General features: G+C 37.1%; 1 protein-coding gene across 1 annotated transcript in view; it reads right to left on the reverse strand.

Moving 5' to 3' along the window:
• The window catches only part of VWA3A (von Willebrand factor A domain containing 3A), a 34,718-nt gene extending 12,788 nt beyond the window's left edge, over positions 1-21,930 (reverse strand). The window contains exons 1-21 of the mRNA XM_010291814.1: positions 21,866-21,930; positions 21,552-21,639; positions 20,773-20,897; positions 20,620-20,694; positions 19,247-19,301; positions 18,373-18,471; positions 17,207-17,313; positions 16,792-16,917; positions 15,406-15,514; positions 14,162-14,227; positions 13,585-13,707; positions 11,653-11,791; positions 11,460-11,563; positions 11,137-11,217; positions 6,892-6,986; positions 5,324-5,443; positions 4,335-4,409; positions 3,472-3,616; positions 2,278-2,476; positions 1,798-1,868; positions 612-770 (exon numbers count right to left, since the gene is read on the reverse strand). Of these exons, the coding sequence (XP_010290116.1) occupies positions 612-770; positions 1,798-1,868; positions 2,278-2,476; positions 3,472-3,616; positions 4,335-4,409; positions 5,324-5,443; positions 6,892-6,986; positions 11,137-11,217; positions 11,460-11,563; positions 11,653-11,791; positions 13,585-13,707; positions 14,162-14,227; positions 15,406-15,514; positions 16,792-16,917; positions 17,207-17,313; positions 18,373-18,471; positions 19,247-19,301; positions 20,620-20,694; positions 20,773-20,897; positions 21,552-21,639; positions 21,866-21,930 (2,226 nt within the window). The remainder of the gene's footprint in view (positions 1-611; positions 771-1,797; positions 1,869-2,277; positions 2,477-3,471; positions 3,617-4,334; positions 4,410-5,323; positions 5,444-6,891; positions 6,987-11,136; positions 11,218-11,459; positions 11,564-11,652; positions 11,792-13,584; positions 13,708-14,161; positions 14,228-15,405; positions 15,515-16,791; positions 16,918-17,206; positions 17,314-18,372; positions 18,472-19,246; positions 19,302-20,619; positions 20,695-20,772; positions 20,898-21,551; positions 21,640-21,865) is intronic.
• Positions 21,931-22,304: the final 374 nt, after the last annotated feature.

Consider the following 22,304-nt stretch of genomic DNA (forward strand, 5'->3'; position numbering starts at 1 on the left):
AGTGCCATTCCCATTTCAAAGATGAGACCTGAAAATTCCAGGTCAAAAAGTTAAGTACATCCTCTGCAACAGGAGGTTCTGTGACTAGTAATTTATACACCAAAGTGGTAAGCACCAGCACTGACCGTTTATGTATATTACAGATTTGCATACCCACTCAAAACAAATGCATACACAGTCAAAATGAACTAGGAAGACATTAGCAAAATCCCAAAGGACTCAGTAGTGTAACTCCATGGAAATAAGCACAGCAGGCAGGAAACAAAAACTGAATCCTATTTCTTGTTTTATGCTGGCTTTCTGCTTTGCCTTCATTATCATTAAACACTAAATTTTTAAGGTCAGAGGAGGAATTATTTAGACAATTTTAGATACTACAATGTGGTTCCATTATAATTAATTACTTAGCAGGAGTTAATAAGATGTGCTTTTTTGTTTATGTAGCATTTTGAATGCAAATTAAAATGCAAATTCAGACTACTACCACAGTGCTGTTTTAATTCCTTCAAATTTTCAACCTAAGTACTTCTCTCACAAACAGCAGCATCTGGTAGTTGGGTAGGATCTCTAATTAAAATACACAGCGTATTAAAAATGGGACCATGTCAAACCGTTCTAGCCAGACTCAGAGCTGTGGGTTTAGGAGATGGCAACTTCTGTGGCCGCCTTTTCTCTTTCTTCATAAGCACGTTTGAGTCTCCTTCTGGTATAAATGGATTAACAGACTGATTTACTGAACGTTGCTTTAAGGATTCCACTAGGAATGCACACTGAAATGGAAGTTCACATTGTTTAATAATTCATATACATGAAATTTAAGTAAATGACATTTCAAAGATGGGCATTCTATATTTATTACTTTAATAATAAATAACATTCATACCAAATTTATTAATCTGGTAATGCTTAACATTTCTAACTGAATGGAAACCCCTTCATGCTGTGCTTGCTCAAACACATAGGAGGGAAATCCTTCCTGCTCTGGGCAAACATTCTAAGACAAATGGCAACAGTATGCATACCAAGACCAGAACAAATTGGAAGATGATGAACCAAGTATATGCAACTACTAAATTATAACAAAATATTTTAAGATGCCATTGAATATTCACCAGCTCTCCTTTTTAAAAATACTTTTGTGACTCAGATTTGCATGCAACTAGGTGCTCAAGCCTCTGGACATTTATCTCACTGCGTGTATCTTTCTAATTACACTTTTGTGGAGAAACAACCACCATATTGCCGGGCTGGCAACATTGCCTCAGTCACTTTGTTAGGTATCTTTGGAAAAAGTCACGTGCATGTAACATGGAGAGATATAGTCTAGTTCTACACCCTTAGTACACTTCAGAAAATAACTGTTTTAGATTTGAACAAAGGTATTGTGCCAAGGACAAGCCCTCCCTCCACTGTGACTTATAGGAACATAATATTACATGTGTGTTATATAATATATATAACTTTTTAATATAATTATATATATAATTATAACAAACAATTCTACTTGAGAAGAATTTATCATAGGATTGGAACAAAAGGAGAATCACTTCAGTTGTAAACTCCTTGTATTTGATAACAAATCATGGCCATGCTAACGCAAGTCACTGCAGTGCTATTGTGCAACTACTTTCTAGTCAGAATTTACTCTATGGTGATTATTCTCACACTCTAGGGCACTCCTGTCCATCTTACAAGGATTTTCATTTTGTCCAATCTTCTGCATTATCAGCTGAGCAAACACTGTTGAATTTTTTTCTGAAGAAACATACAATTTAAAAAGATACATATAATTCATACCTTTTGGGAGTAGTTGTTTGCTTTCTCCATTTCAGACACAATAATAGTGATATCATCACTTTCAAAAATACCTGATAATCAAACATATGATAATCAGCATGGATTTTTAAGTGTATAAAATATATCTTTTTTTAAGGCATAGAACAATTTGTAGAGCATGCCAAATGTCAATGAAAAGAATCAAAAATCCTTTGTCTCCTGTAAGCCAGGCACTCTGGACCTACCACATTAGTAACTATATTTTAAAAGCACATCTTTACAATATCCAGCAGAAAATAGTGAATTCAAATAAGAAAAAAAAAAAATCAAATTCCTGCATTAAGGCTGCATTATAATATTCTGCAATACAACTGAAAGCCTCAATCAAACTAGGACCTCTGTTTATACCTCAGTGCAAGTATAGCATTATCACATCCTAAAAAAGTAAACTACTTGATTTTGGGGGGGAAAATCATTAATAAATTAATGAAGAAGAAGTACCTGCTTCTCCAAACCAGTGAAATCTCCCACTGGCTGCCTGTACTATTTCTTTAAAAGCAGTGGCAGTTTCAGTTGTGTTAGCATAGCGGGCTGGAATAATCCCACTGGAGTCAACATCCTCCATTACACTGAACAGACAAACATGAAGCTGCAAATCAAAACCTCTGCAAACCTCAGCCACATAAGCACTGATTGTGTGCTGTAAGACGGGAGGGGGGGGGAGGAAACAAAAAAAAAATCAGTAGTGACCCTCTACCTCAGACAAGCTTCCATCTACTCCACTGGTTTTCCTGAACTGATGTACAAATACTCCCAACCTGAGCAATTCAGTACAGGAACATCCCCTGAGTAGCTGAATGCCTCCTCAATTCATGCATATACACAAAAACTGTCGCTGTTACTAGTAACAAGGGCAACAGCATTACTGCAGCCAAGAAGTGAGACGGGGTAGCTACAGGAAATCAAAGACACAGGTCATGGCCTTCAGGGTAGCCACGCACTGAAGCAAAGAAGTTAGGATGGAACTATCCATATGGCTTTCTCTATGCATCCTTCATATTCTTGTTATCCACATGGGCTTTTAATGATTTCTTAGGTTTTTCCAGAATTTCCAGAAGTTTGGTAACAAAAGCAGGAGACACCCTACTGTACACGCATGGTTACTCCAGTTGGATTACTAGATGTTCAGAAACTCTAGGCTGTGCAAGTGGCTTAACAGCCACGCACTATGAACATATTCCAAACAATGGATTACTGTTATTAAAAATAGGAACTGTCTCTACATAGTGTACTATGGAGCTCCACTGTGAAATTATTTGTAGCTTTGTTCTCATGAGTTAAAAGGAAATGGTATAATATGTAAAATCAGAGTTGGTTTGTTCAAACTCAGAAACTTGCAGTGAAATGATGGCCACAGCTGGAGTGGGAAAGGAATCCTAAAAACTCCTCTTGAATTTTCTATGATTCACACATTATTAGTAATTGCTAGCTCCAACACTCAAATAGTGACTGCAGAAATGGAAGTTTGATATCCTGACAGTTGTACTGGTTTAGATATGTAAAGGAGTATTCTGCCAATTAGCTATGATGGCTAGCCAAAAGTTTAAAAAAAAAAAAAAGAGAGAGAAAAATAAAGTTGAGATTAATTCTGCTAGGAACTTACAGAAGAGTTGCAAAACCTGTGATGATACTTACTGTTTCCTGATCAGGTATTCCAGTAGTCAGCAAGTAAAGTCCTTGTGATTTGTGTTTATCTTTGTCTTTGAAGTCTACTTCCACAGCTCTCCGGAGCGCACTCATGAAATTTCTACTCCCTTTGCATTGCAAGCTCAACACCCACCTAAAAAAAGATGTTTACAGTTCAAAGAATGAAGCAACAAAAGCTTTTGTTTCTGCTTAAAGCAATAAAAAGAGTCTTAAACAATATTGTACTGGGTTCTAAAATTTTTGACTGACAGAGAGCAAAACCAGATTATATGACCCAAATTATTCGTTCTAGTTTCTCTACTGCCACCATGGTGAACTAGTTTTTAAGGTAAGATTCAGAGCATAGAGATTAAAGAATTCTCTCTTAATTTTACGTGGAAAAATTGTAACGTAGTAGAACTTACAAGAATAGAAATGAAAAAACAGAGGTATAATGAAACCACTGAGGGTGTGACTCCACAAACCAACCTGGGTTTTGTTTCCAGTGTATGTGGGGAAAAAAACATAGTTTAGCTTTCACATCCCAGCTGAATTTGAAGGAGTTTTCAATTCTTCATGTAACCTGTGCATTTCTTACACAGACACTTCTGTATCTGTGTACATATATATTCTGTATACGTATGAAATACAAAGTCACTAAGACATATTAAACTTTATAAAACTGTTTTCACAACAAACCATCACCAAAAATCATGTAGAACAGTTCATGGCAACCTACTTTTGTAACATGATAAATGTATCAATTTTGTAAATTGTTCACAGTGCTGTATAAATCCATTTCTCCATTTAGCCTGTTTCATGGTACCTATGATCACTTAATTCAGATGTATGGGAAAATAATTTGATCCTACCTCCAAGCATTTTGTAAATTTTCTGGCTGGGAAGGAACCAGTTCCAGCTGCCAAGGCACAATGTCACTCCCAAATCTTTTATGGAAAGACAAAAGCAATTAATTTTCACATTATACTTTAGAACAAGCAAAAAGATAGAATAAATTCACTGAAAAAGAAAAATCTTATTTGGGGTATTACAGACGTAAAATTGCCTAATGATATTTTCTATTTCAAACCATTTAATTATTCCTATTTATCCATCACTCAAGGGTTGTCAGATTTTCAAGGTGGCAGGCCAGACTATGTTTTCCTTTCCTGAACAGGATCCTGAGTGAGCTGGTAAAAGCTCAGCAGAAGGATTGCAACAAAAAATCCCCAACCCTCAGATGCTGCCTGTATCTCTCCTGTGAGGTAAGGGCTCTGTTATCCCATCAGGTTTGGAATTCACAGAATCATTAAGGTTGGAAAAGACCTTTAAGATCATTAAGACCAACCATCATGGGCTGCTGCCTCTTGCTTTACCTGCCAGTCAGAAACCTGCCCAGTTGCTGTTCAGCGGCTGTGCCACACGTTTCTGACTACCAGTGTTGAATATAGAATTTTAGTACTATTACATACTAAAAAAGTATTGGAGTTACTGTAAAATTTAAAGGGTGTTCTCAGTTATGGTACCTGAGACACCAAAATCCTCTTCCAGTAAAAATTTATGACATGTGAATTAATGCTGTTACGGACAATCTATCAGGATGAGAATTTGTTACAGGTATGATGCAATCAGTTCCAGGGAGCCTCAGTGATTTTTAACTACTAATCTGGTCTCTGCACATCTGATCCTTACACCTATCCAACAATGACAAATCAGTGCTACTCTTGCAATTACTTCATCATAAGATGTTAAATACAATTAAAAATCTAAAATATGTCCGTAAGTAACTAGAATCTTTCAGCACACTTCCTTCATTGCAATGAGTTACAATTATTTTAAAAGAAGTTAAATAGTTGCTTACGCTATAATATTGAAGTAATCCTTATTTGACATTTGTTCCTCAAGTAGAAGTCGCAAAGAATGTTGGATACGGATGATATACATAGAGTTTGTCACTGATATATCAACCAGTATAACCACCCTATATAAGAAATATATTATTCATTAAAAAAAACCAACCTTATTTAATTACATTTACTTATCTTCACTATACTCTAACTTGCCAGGGGTAGTACCTTCTAGCTGTGTATCAAACTGTATATAAACATTGAATCTATATTTAAAAAAAAAAAAGATCTACAAAACATAAGGTAAGATTTAAAAAAAAAATAGTAACAATAACAGAAAATTCTATCCTTAGGCTTTGCAATAGTCAGGGTACTGGCATAGGTAGTGCCATAATAGCTGTTCAACCCTAAACAGGTCCTCTTTCTTCTCTGTACTTGAATATCCAAAACACGCCCGAAACGTGTGGATATTACCCAACAAGAAGAGTTGTTGGATAGTTCATTGTCCCAGCCACCAGGAACATATGTAGTATTACTGCAAAGATAAATGGTAAGTTTTCTCCCAGCAAGTCAGTGACAGACTGGTTGCTCAGGTATGGACTGACTGATGTTATCTAGTGTGTTACCTGTTTTGAGAAAAAGTGTTAATGATGACCTTTGTCAGTATGGTCAGTATTAAGTCTTGCTTGTAGAGACAATGCAGGATGGTTATAGTTAATGGACAGGGAATATCTTGGGAGCAGCGGTTATAAAAAGAATCACAGATGTGATGGATAGTCAGTGGGGTGCGAGTTTCCAACACAATACAGTGGCCAGATGGGCTAATTCAATCCTTGATCAACGAAGAAAATCTTTAGTAACAGTGGCCTCAGCTATCTTCCTTTTGTCTGAGACTTCATATTGAAGGCTCGTAAGCAGGACAAAAAGAGCAGTTGTGCAACTGAGGTTGGCTAAGGCCTCACACACAATGTAAATAAAAATCATCCTCAAACACATAATCAGATGAAGACCTCAAACCTCATGCAAGGAAAAAAAAAATCTTCAGTTTTTGAGTATATCTACACTGACATTTGTCATCTGACACTAGAATGCATTTCAACAAGTGGTGGATGCAGAAAGTAGTTGGTAAGTCCAATCTCATCTTCTGGTAAGAACCCATGAGAGGGTATGCAGAAAAACTCTAGGCATAAATACTAATAGCATGGGTTTGGAAAGCTGACTGTAAACACTACCTTTGGCCAGAAACATCAGGTTCTCTTTCTGTGTGATTTAAGACAGAACATTCCCCAAAGGCTTACTTGCTAGGTAACTAAAATTTAAAAGTCTCATCCTGTCTCATGGAAATTGCAGTTTTGTGTTGACCAATGATCACTGGATTTATTAAATTCACTGGATCATTAAAAAAGCTGAATATCAATATCTGTTTTCAAAAGTGGACTGCTTACACTGGTCATATCTGCAGCTGTTGTCTCTATATCTATTTTCTGCCCTATATTCCTCAGTGCTGACTTACAGAGAAAGCAAAGGCTGGCAGACTAGAACCATAATCAACACACAAAAAAGGCCTACCAAAGTACAATACCTCCTTTCACAAACGCTCCCCCATATTCTTCTGCTATCAACAGATAGCCAGTCAATTCGTTTCTCATAGACTCTTACCATTTTAGCAAGGAGTTTCTATGGATAAAATATACAAAACTTAAATTAAAAAGTTCAAGTAAGTCTTTTATTGCCAAATACTTAATACAGAAGTAACATGACAGCATAGTAATGAAAAAAATTGATTTTCATTCATTTTGACAGCAGCCTTTCATACTTAGTAAAGATAAGAGAATACAGTCCATGAGAAAAACATACAATGATTAAAAAAAGCAACAAAGGGTCTAAATGTCTAAACTCTCCTCTTCATATTTCCCCTTGCTAGCATGTCCCAAAATAGAGGTCAGGCATATTAAAAAAAATTTAAAAAAAGCTTAAAAAGTATTTTTTGCAAGCTAACCATTTTTTCAATATCATCTTTAGGCAGCGTTCATAACAAAACACATCATTTAAAATAAACACAGTATTTTCAAACACATATCGTTCTTTAACACAGCATCAATTTGAAGACATTAAGGCAATTTGCCCAAACTCTAGAGAACATGACCTTTGCAAGCATATGTATGCATTACATGAATGACAACAAATCAAGCTAGAAAAGGACACTGAACTCAGAAATAAAACTATAAAGCAGCATGCTTTTGGAGCACAAAACACAAGCACCTACTGGTGATCAAGGAGCCACAAGGTGCTTTCATGTCAGCCAGTTAAACTTTACACTCTCCTTTGTGGTCTGACTATAGAGTTCTACAGACTTCTCATCCCTCCTCCATTTTAAAGAAATATTTGCCCTGCCTGGAAACATTCCCATAGCCCTTTGTCAGAACTGCTAGCAGAGTGGTACAGATGAGAGAAAAGAAAAAGAATGAATTGACCACTATGTAACACACCCAAGCAGCTTCTATTGCATTAAACTTGTCCCACTCTCTGATTATCTGCATTTTGACCAAGGAGGAAATCCTCAAGAATCACTACTACCTGTAAGAATTCCAGTGGCCTTCATTATGTTACCTGTATATATATGTATCACTACTTCTTCCACACTTAAAAGAGCTAATGAAGTCCTCAAAGATCCTCAATATCCCATACAGTGTAAATGTTATCCTGGTGTGCCAGCAGTTTTAAGGTTATCTATACAGTAATATCACCACTACGCCAAATATCCCAAAATCCTAACATCCCTGACCTAATAGTGTTCTTAATTCATCTGCACCACACATGCCACGCAAAAGAAAGAGTTACCCGGCCTACTTTCCATCTGCCATATTTATCACCAACATTTCTCTTTCTGTCTTACAGATGGGCCACAGGACACAGCTAGATGTTTTTCTACTTTTAGTCTTGTTAAATTATTTTCACCGACCCCTTCAACCTTTCAAGGCAAACTCCATATTGCTTGCTATGGAAATTACTGGGATCTCTCAAGGCCTGAAAGACTATCAAGAAACAGCTTTCATACATAGTCAAAGACTGGAAGGCATGGAGTAGGGATTTTATAAGCATAACATAGATTTCTCAAGCCAAATGGGGCAAAAGTACTTTATTTCTGAATTCTAGCCAGCTTTCTGTGCCTACATAATAGGGTGTGTTCAGTCTTCTTGAACCCTTTCATAAAAATAGTTACCCACTAATTTCCTGCTAATTAACAGCAAACACAGCTTAAAAGGTTCCATTTTGTAATTACTACTTTTTGCCCCAGGATGAAAACAGTTCTTGTCTTGCCCCTACTGTAGAATGTGGAGCTCTAAATCTGAAAGCACTGGGTGCATCTGCTCATCATACCATGTTGCACTATGACACAATCCTCTTGTTTTTCCCAGCTCTCAAATCCCTCCATAGTATTTCACTTTGCACATAAAGCTGCAAAACCAAAGCCATAGCATCCAGTGTCCACACATGCCCAGCTGTCCTGGTTTCAGCCAGGATAGAGCTGGTTTTCTTCACAGAAGCCAGTGTGAGACTGTGTTTTGGATTTGGGATGAGAAACTGTTGATAAGGTGCTGATGTTTTGGGTTGTTGCTGAGCAGTCAAGGACAGTCCAGCTTCTTGTGCTGGGCTGCCAGCGAGCAGGCTGGGGGGGCACAGGGAGCTGGGAGGGGACACGGCCAGGACAGCTGACCAAAGAGATATTCCCTACCATACGATGTCATGCCCAGTACATAAACTGGAGTTGGCCGGGGGGCAGAAATCACTGCTCGGGGACGGGCTGTCGATCACTGGGTGGTGAGCAATTGCTGTATTGGGCATCACTTGTTCTTGTACATTCCTTTGTCGGTATTATCATTGTTGTTATCATTGTTGTTTCTTTCTCTCTTTCTGTCCTATTAAACTGTGTTTATCTCAACCCATGAGGTTTTTTTCCTAATTCGTTCCCCCGGCCCACTGTGGGAGGGGGAGTGAGTGAGCGGCTGCGTGGTGCTTAGCTGCCGGCTGGGGCTAAACCACAACACCAGCTAAGCCTGAAGAGTGCAGTATCCTCATACCACATTCACTGTGGAAGATGAGAGGGAGGAAAAAAAAACAAATCTCCATGCAAGCTGTTAAACTAGAATAATTTAGAAGAATGGGGTTTGCAGCACTACGCTTAACACAAATTTCAGAATTCACACTGGGTATAAAGAACAGCATATCCTAAACCATGAAATACAAATACCCCGGTCCTACTGAGAGTAGTAAAGCAAAAGCATGACAACCTTCTATAAAGTAAGCAGAAATAATTTCTGCATTCTGACTCTTAAAAAAAGATTGGTTATGCTGAAAACACTTGAAATCCTTTGTCCTTGACATTCACATTAGTAAAAATACATTCTGTCTAAATGCATGGCAAGAGTGTTGTAGGAACACTGTCAAGGCTAAAATACTACTCTTGGTAAAAAAGTAACTTCAGAGAGAATTAATTCTGATGTGACTATCTGCAGAATATTACCATTTGGCAATCATGAAGAATTTATTAGATTTGGATCTCATCATTTCACAATGGAGAACTACTAGCTACTTGCCATGGGGAAAGGGTGAAGGATCCACAATGAAAAGGCTAATGTGAGGTCTCCGAAAGTACAGATATAATGCTGAAATCAGAATATAAACTGTATCTCCGAATCCTACTGGACTCTCCATATGGACTGTACTACAGTACTGGTCTTAAAGTTTTAATAGCAGGATTTCAAACAGAAGGAAACCGGGTGCTGAATGCTGTAGGATCCACCCCAAAATACACAGGAGAAAGAAATTCCTATGTATGTACACATTATTATCCAAACATAGAATACGGACTATTGCAAGATCATGATCAAGGCAACTTAAGTTTATTCCTGTGGCTTTCTTCATAATGCAGGCTTTCATATGCTTCTGTCATCTTCCCCACACACAGAAATCAACATCACTGATCTGGAATACTGTGTCTTTTTCATCATTCCCCTCAATTCACCATTCTCCCCATCTCCATCCATTCATGGCGCTGAGATAAACTAACCTACCAAAGAAACTCATGTCACAAGTGTATTTTTTTAATCCCGTATTCAACCAGTCTTCTGGGTTATTTGGTAGTTTAAGATCAAACTTTCATTTCGAAATAATCTCTTGCATTGACTCTTTCCTACACATCCGAGGGACTAGGTTGCTATGACAGGAAGAGGCTCTGATTTGGTGCTGTTATGTGCCTTTGCACATACTTTCATATCACACAACCTCTTTCAAGTCACGCAACAATCATCCAGGCTTGCTCCTACACTACTTCCTAGAATGTTCCTACTATGCCTTGAGTCCTCCTTGGTCTAGCCAGTAACAATTAGACATTCTTCTTCATAAAACTTGTTTGACTCTCAAAGACATAAAACAAAATACAAAACTTCTTTTCTTTAATGGTTAAACCAAGATGAAATAGGACAGTTCTGATAAAGCAAGCAGGAGTACTCTATTGTGTTTTATCCTTTCAATGTGCAGGCTAAAGGATTCATACATATGTGGGTAAAATAATGTAAATACATTCTTACACATCGATCGCAAAACGCACACTACTGTAGGTATGAGCAGCACTGATGGACTCTTTCTCTTACTTAGCCTCCTTCCTCACTACCACAATAATATGGATCCCAAGTCTGACCAGATCATTGCAGACTTACATGGACAACTGTCTGCACATGAATCCCTGCAGTAACAGGACAATTAGTGTGGAATAATTAGATGGTAAACTAGCCGTGACAAGGCCACATCACTATAGACAACTCACCTGATAGTTGTATAATACTGGCAGGTCAACGTGGATATTTTTCACAGTTCCATCACACCATTCAAACTGCATCATCGCTTTCTAGAAGGATAAATAATAGTTACATGTTTACAGAAGCCGATATAAGCTACACTAACACAGAATTCCTTCCTGAATCATTCTTAAGAATGGCGTATTTCATTTGAATCTATGACTCAAATTTCAGTTAAAGCCTGTAGAATTTTGCTAACTTATAAACTACTGATTTTAATCAGAAAACTGTAACACTAGAAAGAAAAAAACCCAAACCCACACAAGAAAAAGAAAGGGTCCTCATCACTTACCTCATATACAGTTGATGATACTGTTTTTTTAAGAACAGGTACAAATTCTTCCACAGGAGAGAAAGCATTGGGAGCCAAAACTTGATAAAGGTTTAACTTTTTAGCTATATCAAGAAACAAAAACATTAAGCAAAACACATGCTCTGTCTTTAATTCATGTTTCATTCCTGTTAAGTTTTTCTTTCTGTGCTACCTTTCAATCCATATGTCTTTAACCAGTCTGTTGAGGTTTTGGCCAGGACGCATGGTGTTTGAATAACTAATGGTCCTTCATGCTTTGGAGGCTTTGGCAGGAGGTTGGAAGTTGCTGTATTTGCAAATTCTGTGGAAACCTAAAATGGATTTTAAGAAAAACTCTTGCAAGTTTTAGCAGAATTTTTTTTTACCCTCAATCCAAAACATCCACCATGGAATGTTAGTTTTACTTATGTTCACCAAAGTGCTGGGATTTCAACAAGGAAAACACTTTGAAAATAGCTATCACTGGTCCTCCTAAAAATGGGGTTTGGGAGACAATGTGCCACTAACTTCACTGTGCTTGCCACAACGCAGAAACCCACAGGGAAATTAAAATGTCATCGTTATACATACTGGCATGAAAACAGCCAAGCATTTCTCTACGAAAAGCAAGTAGGAAAAGGATCTTCATTACACACTGCTCCATTTTCCACCTGCACCAAGCACAGAGTCAAACGAACATTCTACCTTCATTCACATCAACAGAAACAAGTCCACAAAAACGTCTGTTGGGGGGCACTCATATTTCTTTATTTTGAGAAGGGATAAGAGACCTTTGTTTTATGAATGGACAGAGGTTTGTGGAAATGTTTTTTCATTCAAAAGGTTTGACTAGTAAGCTTCTGACACGACATGCTTTTATTTGGGGATATAGAACCTTGTAAGTAATTTCAGGGTGACTTCTGCTCCAATGTAGTCTACATGGTCCTTAGTAATTATGAGGTTGGAAGAGAGATGAAAGAATTCTATATATGCAGAATAGGGAGGCTGAGGGGAAGCAGAATTAGAAATATTATTCACAAATGACCAGTTTGCCTCCTGTCTGAAATGTCTCAGGTCAGATGACCAGATATGCAAGGATACCCCATGGAAATTTTCGGTCCCTCTTTCAGATCAGACTTGTCCACCTCACACAACTGCCTATAGTAGTTCTGACAGAGAACAGGCTATTTTGTTAACAAAAAAAATTCTCACAGATTTGTAAAAAAGTGCTCCCAAATTTTTAGCATTCAAGTTTAGCATTCACAACTACAGGCGAATTTAGCCACTTCCTAAACTTCCAGGCCACTAGAAAGTACAGAGGTGAGAGTAAGGCAAACAAAAGATGCATATTTCCACTTAAGACTATCTGAACAAGGTGAAAGACAGACATGAGTAAATAATTTCTACCAGATCAAAGCAGAACTAGAAATTCCAAACATTCCACAGAAAAAAGAAAAATCACAGAAGATTCTTTTTCTTCCTCACCCATATTTCATCAAGAGCACTGGGAAGTTACTTTATTGGAGAAAAGCCAAGCAAGGTAAGAACCTCTGGTATGTTGGTCAAATAAGGCATAAAAATAGAAACATTACCAAGACAATTGTTACAGAACAAATGGTGACAAATCCTCATTATAAGATAGGACCAACATAGACAGATGTGTAACAGACAGACTGTAGCTTCCTAACTTCAACACTAGTAATAGACAAGCCCTTATGATTTTGCAACTGAAAATTTAAGTGTCCATCTTAATCAGGTAGGAGTAAGTATCTTTTTACCAATTTAAAGGACTGTTGGAACTTCAGTTAAATGATCACACATACAGTTAGGGTAGCAATTCTCTTAGATTTCCATTATGATCATGGCACAATGTTATTTCCATTGCATTTTGGTTGGTTTATAAAACTTGCTGCATTTTGAAAAATGTCTAGTAAAATATCGCCTTTACTGGTTTTGGCCTTAATTTGCTCTTATGGCCAATATATAATAAAGGCCAACATATAATATTTGAAGCTCACTTATAAAAAGACCTGATTAATCATATAATTTTTTTTTCCTACTGTGTACACTAAAAACTTCTACCCCTGATACTTCAAAGTACATCTAAAAATAAAAAGATACATACATCTGCTATTCTACTAATAAGTGAGCCACCCATTCTTTGAAAAATCTGTTTGATGCTCTTGAGTAGGTCCTTAGCCTTCTGGGATTCCTGAAGTAGCAGATGAAAATCACTGCTATCAAAATTCTGTACATATAAAAACAAAGGGGGAAAAATAAGTTAACTACTACTCAAACACCAGGCAAACACAGCTTTCTTACTTCGATGTGCATACTTTTATACAATACAGCCTGGCATAGCAGAATTGAGTATACATGTATCCAATGCACTGCACATAGGTTATTAATCATTTTAAAACAAGGTATTATTTTGAGTCAGTCTACAATAAGCCACTGCTTTCATCTTATTCATCAGCTTTAAGTCAGTGAACAATATCTGCAAAATTTATTGTGCTTTTAGGAAAGCATTTTAATTTGCAGAAAGAATTACCCACAGTTTTACTGACCACATCCTCAGCACTTCTATGAGAGACTTTCAGCACCAGTTCTTGCTATAAACTTCTACTTGGGTGATAACTAGTTTACCTTCTCAAAGTGAGGAATCATCAGAGAAAAATGCTTTGCTTCTAGCTGTCACCTACCTCTCCCTTTGAAGAGTAGCAATGATAACGGCCTCTTACAGCTTCTGCAAGGTTCTTTAGAACTGCCTACACATATAAACAGGAAGAAAAAGAGTTACTTTGATTTGGTAGTCTCTTTTGATAACGTGGGTTGTTGGTATTCAATTCTCAATTAGACACAGAGAAAGAATCTTTGAGGTACATGTAGTAAGAAAGCCAAAGTAATGATGTTTCCTTTATTTTCTTACCAGCCTTATTTTAATATGACTGAAAAACTAACTCAGTAAAGAAATCTAGAAAATAGCCAAGAAGGGTCAAGTTCATTCACCTTGCATTAAAATGCCAGTCATTCTCTTCCTTGGAGGGCAGGCTTGTGCTAGGCAGATCAAAGGCGTATCACTGAAGTCTACAGGTATAAACGTTAGGCTATCCTTTCCCTGCCGATAATTACCTCTTAAATCCTTCACTGCTTTTTTCACCTCTCCCATGTCCTTCTCTCCTACCATCTACCAATGCAATCCATTTCTCCACAACTGCAATACCCTCGCTCCATCCAACCTTATCTTCAAACCAGGATTTCAGTTGTGTCCTCCCTGCCACTGAAGTCGCTACATGCCTCAGGGATAAGCTTAAACAAGCAATCAACACCTAAAACCAAGTTTCTATGCAGAAGCTAATCAAAAGTAACTGCTTATCCTTCTGTCCTCCTCTTCCTTCAGGCAGTCATTGCTAACATCCAAGCCACTGCTCATGATCAACACTGTAATTTAAGCAAGGTTGCTAGGTCTTGCACTGATGTTTCATACCAAAACATTCCTATCCCAGAGACTGCCATGCTCATATGATCTCACTCCCAAGTCCCTGACTTTCTCCTATGATCCCTCTACCTACCCACTTGCCCTTACTGCAATATTGCCTATGTGAAGTCTATTTTTCTGCTTTCACCTGCAAAAGAGCTCTTGGCCTCAACATCTTCTCTGTAAAACACACAGCATGATTATCTGGAAATAATTGCTTCTCTTCAGCTGCCAAGCCTGTCAACACCACTTGGATGCCACTTCTGGCTTTGGTATGAACCAAGATGAATGCTCCAAACAAATTTTTTCATGTGTGCAAATCTGCTCTAAAGAAAATAAAATGCTAGATCAAGAATTCTTTAATGAGTATGTTAGCTTCCCCACAAGTTTATGAGAGAAGACATTGCAGCTGAATAGGAAACAAATGACAGGACACTTAAGGAAGTACGTATTCACACAACTACTTACAAGAGAAGCAGGATTGCTGCAATCATATATAACAGTGTGAGTCTGCAGTTCTCTCCCCAGTAAACGCTGATGAGCATAGTCAGACAATATTTCCAAAGACTGATCAGGGCTAACAATAAATAAATAAATAAATAAATTGGAAAAAAGGATATTAACAATGGCAGTAACCAAATGGGGAAAAAAGGCCATACTGAAGAAGACGGGGAAGAAAACTAAGTGGCAAAGAAATAACCAATCATGGGAATGTAATCGAGTCATTTAGCATAACTTGACCACTACTGGGGTTTGGTTTTGTCCTGCAAACTGAATGACAATAAAAGCACTAAGATTCTATTCTGGTTCATAATGGCTTGTGGATGAAATGTTCTAAATTATACCTTGCTAGCCCTGGAAGCTAAAAATCAGGAATTGTGGTTTTGCCCCGCTGTGACAAACTGTGATAGAAAAGCTTTCAACTCAGATCTTCAGTGGTACGTATGGTTGTCTGTTGTCTTCCAAAGGCACAAAAGAAAATAAAACTTTGCTTTGTGTTTAGAACTTAGCAACCCACACAGCTTTCATTTCCTGAGTCTTGAGAGTCTTGGTCAGTAAAATCTTTCCTTCCAGCTACACTCCTGCCAGGGACGGAAATTAAGGAAGTGTTCACTTGCACATACTATAAACTTTTGCTTTCTGTTCAAAGCAGACCTAAGCAAAACTTGGAACATTTTAACTGAACACTGTGTGTTCAGAAAGTTACCTGTAATGTAATCTCAATCACCCTAAATATCAAGCTTGCCAAGCTTACACCATCCCCTCTTTGCACATTTAAAATAAATACAATGAACAAATTAGAAGTATGGTAACACCCCCAGAATCCTTACTGTAGTCTTTTTCTTGTAATCCTGACTCCAGTACTGCAAATTTCCAAATGATGACAACAGAACTGCAGAATTTAAGTCCATAATTTATCTAACCTCAGCCTGGTTTCATTTATTTAATCAGATGTTTTAAATTTTCCATCAGCACCACTAAGATCACAGAGAAGTCTATGTTTGAATGCTTAATGCTATTTTACAGCAAAATCTAGTTCATTATCTAATCTTCCCAGAGGTGTGAATCGTTTCAGTGTCATCCTTAATGATGCTGAAGGATTGTTATTGATGTAAAATTAGAGCTAGCAGACTCTCAGTGGATTACTGCGATAACTGATCTGCAAAGGAAAAACAGCTTCGTATCAGAAGAGAAAATTTATAAATGGTAAAAAAGGGAAGACATAAAGGAACTCAGTGATATGAACTAAAAATACATATTAAATCTTCTGTTTATTTTTGTACAATGTTCAGATTTTTGTACCAATTCTGTATCCAAGTTAAAGCTGGTTGTTAGGACGGATAACAAATTTACCAGTTTCCTACAATAAGAGTCAGAGAATTCAGTTCTTTCATCGTAAGGACATGTTTTAAAGCTTTCAGCAAATTGCAGCCTCGACCAGGCTCCAGCTGTTGTATCCACTGTCTTGCTTCATGTAGCCTAGGAGGGGGGAAAAGAAAAAGAAATACGTACCCTTAATAATAAAGGTGCTAAATAAGATAAATCATGAAGATTACTACAAACCACAGGAGCTGTTAAGATATTTTATCTATGAACAACCAGCTTGAAATCACTGACTGCACTTAAAATTTATTGCTTTTTTCCCCTCTCACAAATCACTGCAGGGATAAGATGAAAAGCACTATATACCATGTATAAGAGATTGCTCTAATTAAATGGTGACCTTGTTTGAAACACCTTAATTTTTCAGAGAAATGAACTTACTTACACATGAACATTGATGTTTTTTGGACTCTCCCACAGAGGTGAAATTTCTGAACTGAATGCAAGGCAGTACAATTGCTTCTTATAACACAGCTGTTCATCTATTAAGCACTAATTAAAAAAAAAATTGTTAATGCAATACTATCCATGCTGCTTCTAGTAGGGTTATTATGTAAAAGACTAAAAATAGTAATTTCCTAAAAATAGTTGGCAGCAGTATTTTCAGCTATGACACAGAAAAGCTTCCAAGAAAAAGTCATACAGATTCAAATATTTGGTAAGGAGTACAGAGACAAAACGTGCAAACCTATGGTAACCCAGCCAATTTGTTAATGGGGCAGGAGGCAGGGAGTATTTGTTGTACTGGTATCAGTTTTTCTCTTCAGTTGATGAGCACATGACACAACATACTGATCTAGAATGGGCATATTCACCCACCAAGCAATTACTAAAAAGTGTTTAATACATATTCATGCATAGGGCTAAACAACAATTCAGGTATTAAGGCTAAGCAAACCAGACTATGTGGAAATCGAGTTTTCTTGAAGGAGATTTATTTAAAACACACAAATGAAAAATACATATAAATTGATGTTAGATAATTCCTGCATGCAGGAAATGAAATTGTACAAAGTTTCAAAGTTAGTATAACAGCTACATCATATCTTCCTTCCTTACAACAAAAAGTTTTATAAAAATAAAGAGCACAATAAAGGACAAGTTTCTTTTGGGACTTCAGGAAGTGATTAACTCATCAAGGTTCTGACCGAAATTGTGAAGTGTGCCTTGTTGTGACAAAACATAAAGGCATAAGGAAACTGTATTTAGTATAAATAGGTCTATGTACAACTTGGTTCTAGCTCTTACAGCTGTTTCTGTTAGGCAAGTTTATTCCATAGAGAATGCTGGTACAAGAATTGAGGAACTTCCAAATATTAGTAAGTATTATTGTTGTTGTTGTTGTTGTTACAGTACATATTGGAGTTTGTTTGGATCTACACATTAACAAAGACTACATTTTCAAAGACATTTAAAACATAATTTTTACAACAAAAAATTTCTATTATGAATTTAGACAGGGTTTTTTTTTCTACTTAGTTCCTGGCTTGTAGTTATACAAAAGCTTGATTAGTATGTTTTAACTGCCAAAGTCTGCTTATTATTACTCACCAAAAGGTCCTTCTGAAAATCCAGTAGTTTAGGTCCATAACTCATATGAGACACATCAACCATAAGTCCAACTTTGGTTCCTTTTATAAGGCCAAACACCTTAAAAGAGAAAAGTCATTGTAAATACTAAGCTTATTTAGAGTTTAATAATTTTACTGTTTATTCTGTACAACCCCATTTAAAAATCAAATGTTAGGTATTTATTTTCATGTTAGGCCTTGTAGCATAAAGATGACACAGTGACAAAGTCAGGGGGTAGGGGGGAAGAGAGCGACCTACTGGCTCCCAATTTATCCTATCCTTACAATGAATCATATTATCTCCTTCCCAAGACAACCTATTCATTATTTGAGAGGATAAAAAATAACTTTGTCTACAGGATCTCCTTCAGGTTAAATCAAGCAACTTTGTGGAAGCTAGATTTTGGAATGCTGTTTCTTTCTCTACTCCCTTTGTGAGGGAGTTATGTCCCTTTCCCATTCCCGAGCATTAGCACTGCTAGGCACAGTAAGTGATTAACCAGCTGTGCAAGAGAGGGCACAAGGGACTACAAGACAGCCCCCCTCCAGTCAGAGGTTAAGCGCAGCATTGTCTGCTCCTGTTTAAATAGCGCTGAGAGGTCCTAATGATTAAGATTGCTAAGAGAAAGAAAAAGACTAGATCTAGAAAGCAGAAAACCATATACCAATGAAAGATGAAGAAAAAAAATCCATTGTCAAGATAAGCATCGCTGCAGATGATGTCTGATTCACAGTAAATAATGAAAATACATAAGCTTTCTGGAAGCCACTTTTCACTACTATTCAAAAGTTAATTTATTCTTTAATGCCATATACAGTTCCATTCTAAAAATATACTGCAAAGTTAAAGTTACCTTTCTGCTGTCCTGCAACAGCCACTGAATTCGCTGCTGATAAAGTTCAATCACTCTGACAAAAGGCATAGCACACATTTAGCTAAGGCATTTTCTTGCATTGTGCATGATGTATCAATCACCCATTAGTCTTTATCACATCTTTTTTCTCACAGATGCAAAATCTGTGAGAAACAGTATTTAAAAATACTGGTTTCAGTGTTCTCATACAACTGGTGGTTGCATGGCTAAACATTTATATACTTCTTCTCTTAAAGCTTGTTTGATTGATGAGGTATGTAGCTGTCTGAAAAACTGGATGACTGAAATGTTTCCTAATCAGTCGCTGGCTTACTCCGTTCAAAGGTAGGAGAGGGGTATTCACTGTGTGTATGTGTGAACGACAGGAGCTCAGGCATCAGGCAAAACTGAGTTTAGTTCATCACACACAGGTTATTGTCAGGAGATGTGTTTAATACAAACTACGCTACTGCTTAAGACACACATGAAATATAACCTTGTGATTGAATGGCAGCACACTCACTGAAGTGCCAGGCTAACTGCAGCACAACTTTCAACAATTTAATGTCAAAACAGGCATAACCTGAGGCAAAATGAAGTGCCTGCTGTCCTCTATAATTGTTTTACTTCAACCAACTTATTTTTAATACTATGTGCATAATTTTTACAATTTGTCGAACAGAAAGTTTCAATCAACATTTTAAAGGGGGAAAAACTTTTTGCTTTTTCAAAACACAAAAGCTACTTCTTTTTTGAACCAGATTTGCAGACAGTTTGCTTAGATGGTGCAGGGCCCAAGTACTGAAGGTGGACCTTCTGAAGATTCTGTATCTTCATGACTGACACAGTGAGGTATGCTGAAGTAGTGGCACTCCTAGAAAAGCCTATTAAGTATCATGAAGACCAACAAAAACATTACTGTACAGCTTATTGAACCTATTAATTAAATGTTTTCCCAATTTAAGTTTCCTTGATTTTATACATCTAAAAGAAGATGTTAAAGCTTTTAACTTCCACGTCGTGAATAGATCCATGACTTGAAACTAATCCAAGTTACAGTAAACATAACCCACAAATATGCAGTATTACCTGTGAAAACCTAACTATTCACTAGCTGCCTTTCTAAAATGAGCTAACTGCTTCAGTTCAAAACCTGATTGATAGGCACCTTCATTAAAAAAATAAAAAATACTTCAGCTGTAGTGACATGTAATTATCACCTACTTTAAATCGCAGCAGAAAGTATTCAATGGTGAGATACTCTGAAGTTCCCAGAGACAACAAATCAAGATTTAAGGCAGTTCCTGTAGTCATGGGGGATGGGGATATAGAATCAGTTATGCATCAAAGCCATAAACAAGATGTATACTTACTCAGAAAGTCTGGACTCAAAATTGGTAAGAGTCTCTTCTGTAAACTCTATCTCTTCAACACCGTTTCTTGAATTCCTAGAACACTATGCATAATTAACATCAGAGATGCACACAAATTAGGAATAACTAAAGAAAGGGCAGCATTGTACTTACAAAACAGTATTGCCTTCATTTACCAGATGCTCTAATGTTAATTGCAAGGACTCTAAACTGTAGTTTCTTAGCCATTCTTCTGTGGTTTGCACCTTTTTAGACTGTATTTTCTTCATTTGTACTCCCTATAGATCAAATAAGAAAAAATTAAATGCAGTATGAGAAATGAAATGTGCCGTTCAAATGTGACAAAAATATAAGTCTTAAGGATAGCTGCTGATACCCAAGAACAGCATAATTTTAGGTATAGCATACTCTTTTGGAAGTGGGATGCAAGGGAAAAGGTTTCAGAATACCCCTAGACTGTGAGCTAAAGGAAGGGGAGGGAGAGCTTAGTTTGGAGGAGACAAGAAGACAAGAAATAGGAGAGTTTAGTAAAAGAATTAAAAGAAATACCTCAGTGATTTACCGGAGAGGAAGAAAAATTAAGCATCTCCAAAACCTGCCTCACACCGTTTGAAGGGGTGTATACTGTCTTCTGCTTTTCTGAAGAATAATGCAGTATCAACAGCTTACCTACCTTTACTGTTTTGCCCGATTTGTTCACAGACTGATTCATCTCTGCAGAGAAACTACATGTAATTTCATGACTTTAGTGATTGTATCTATCAAACTGTCTGTGTGTATATGCAAACATATGTAAGGAAACATATCAGTTGTCTATAATCTTATTTATTCCCCACCGTATTTAGAGTGGGTATGTATTACTTTTCTAGTTGCTCCTTTTAGCAGGAAAACTCGCCTACCAGCACATCTTGTGTCTTGTTGATATGTGTTACCAGCAACTCATTATCTGGTCCTAGATGAGACATAGTAAAGTCTTGCCATGGTGGATGATCACCCTGTAGACTGGATTTTGTGGTCACCCTACAAGACAATGAATTTTATGGGATAACTTCACTACCCATCTTATTCCTGTACTGTCATAAAATCTTCACAAGTTTTTTCCGTAGGAACTGTTTTATACTTTGACATTTGTTTACACATTCCATTTGATATAGGATAAATGTTTTGAAGGGACATAGTACATAGTTTATAAGAGCTACAGTTATTTACTCTTATCTGTAACAAGATTTTATAACAGTATCCTCACCCGATATTTTCAAAAAACTGATCACTGTCCAACAGCTGTGGCATTTTCCTGATGTGTGTATCCATTATATGAATAGACTTAGCCTTGTTAAAAAAAAAGACAAGACGATGAAGTATTAAAGTAAAAAGCTTAAATCCTCAGGAATATACACTATTAAAAAGGTATTAATATTGTCAGCAACTTGTAAGATAATTACATTGCATGTGGGACAACAGCAAATTAAAAAACAGCTACAAAGAGAATCTACAATTATCCAACTATAGAAAACACATTTAGGAAACGTTCTGTAAGAGCTATTTACGAAGGACCTTGGTGCAGTTAATTGTACGTATGCACAGCTGCTGGAAGACTACACAGTGCACCCAGAAAGAACGATTAACCACCGCAAAGCCCAGAGCGAGCGGGAGCCGCGGCGGGAGCGCGGGGGCGCAGCTGGAGC

Source organism: Phaethon lepturus, unplaced genomic scaffold (assembly GCF_000687285.1).
Source record: "Phaethon lepturus isolate BGI_N335 unplaced genomic scaffold, ASM68728v1 scaffold19987, whole genome shotgun sequence".
NCBI classification, from domain to species: Eukaryota; Metazoa; Chordata; class Aves; order Phaethontiformes; family Phaethontidae; genus Phaethon; species Phaethon lepturus.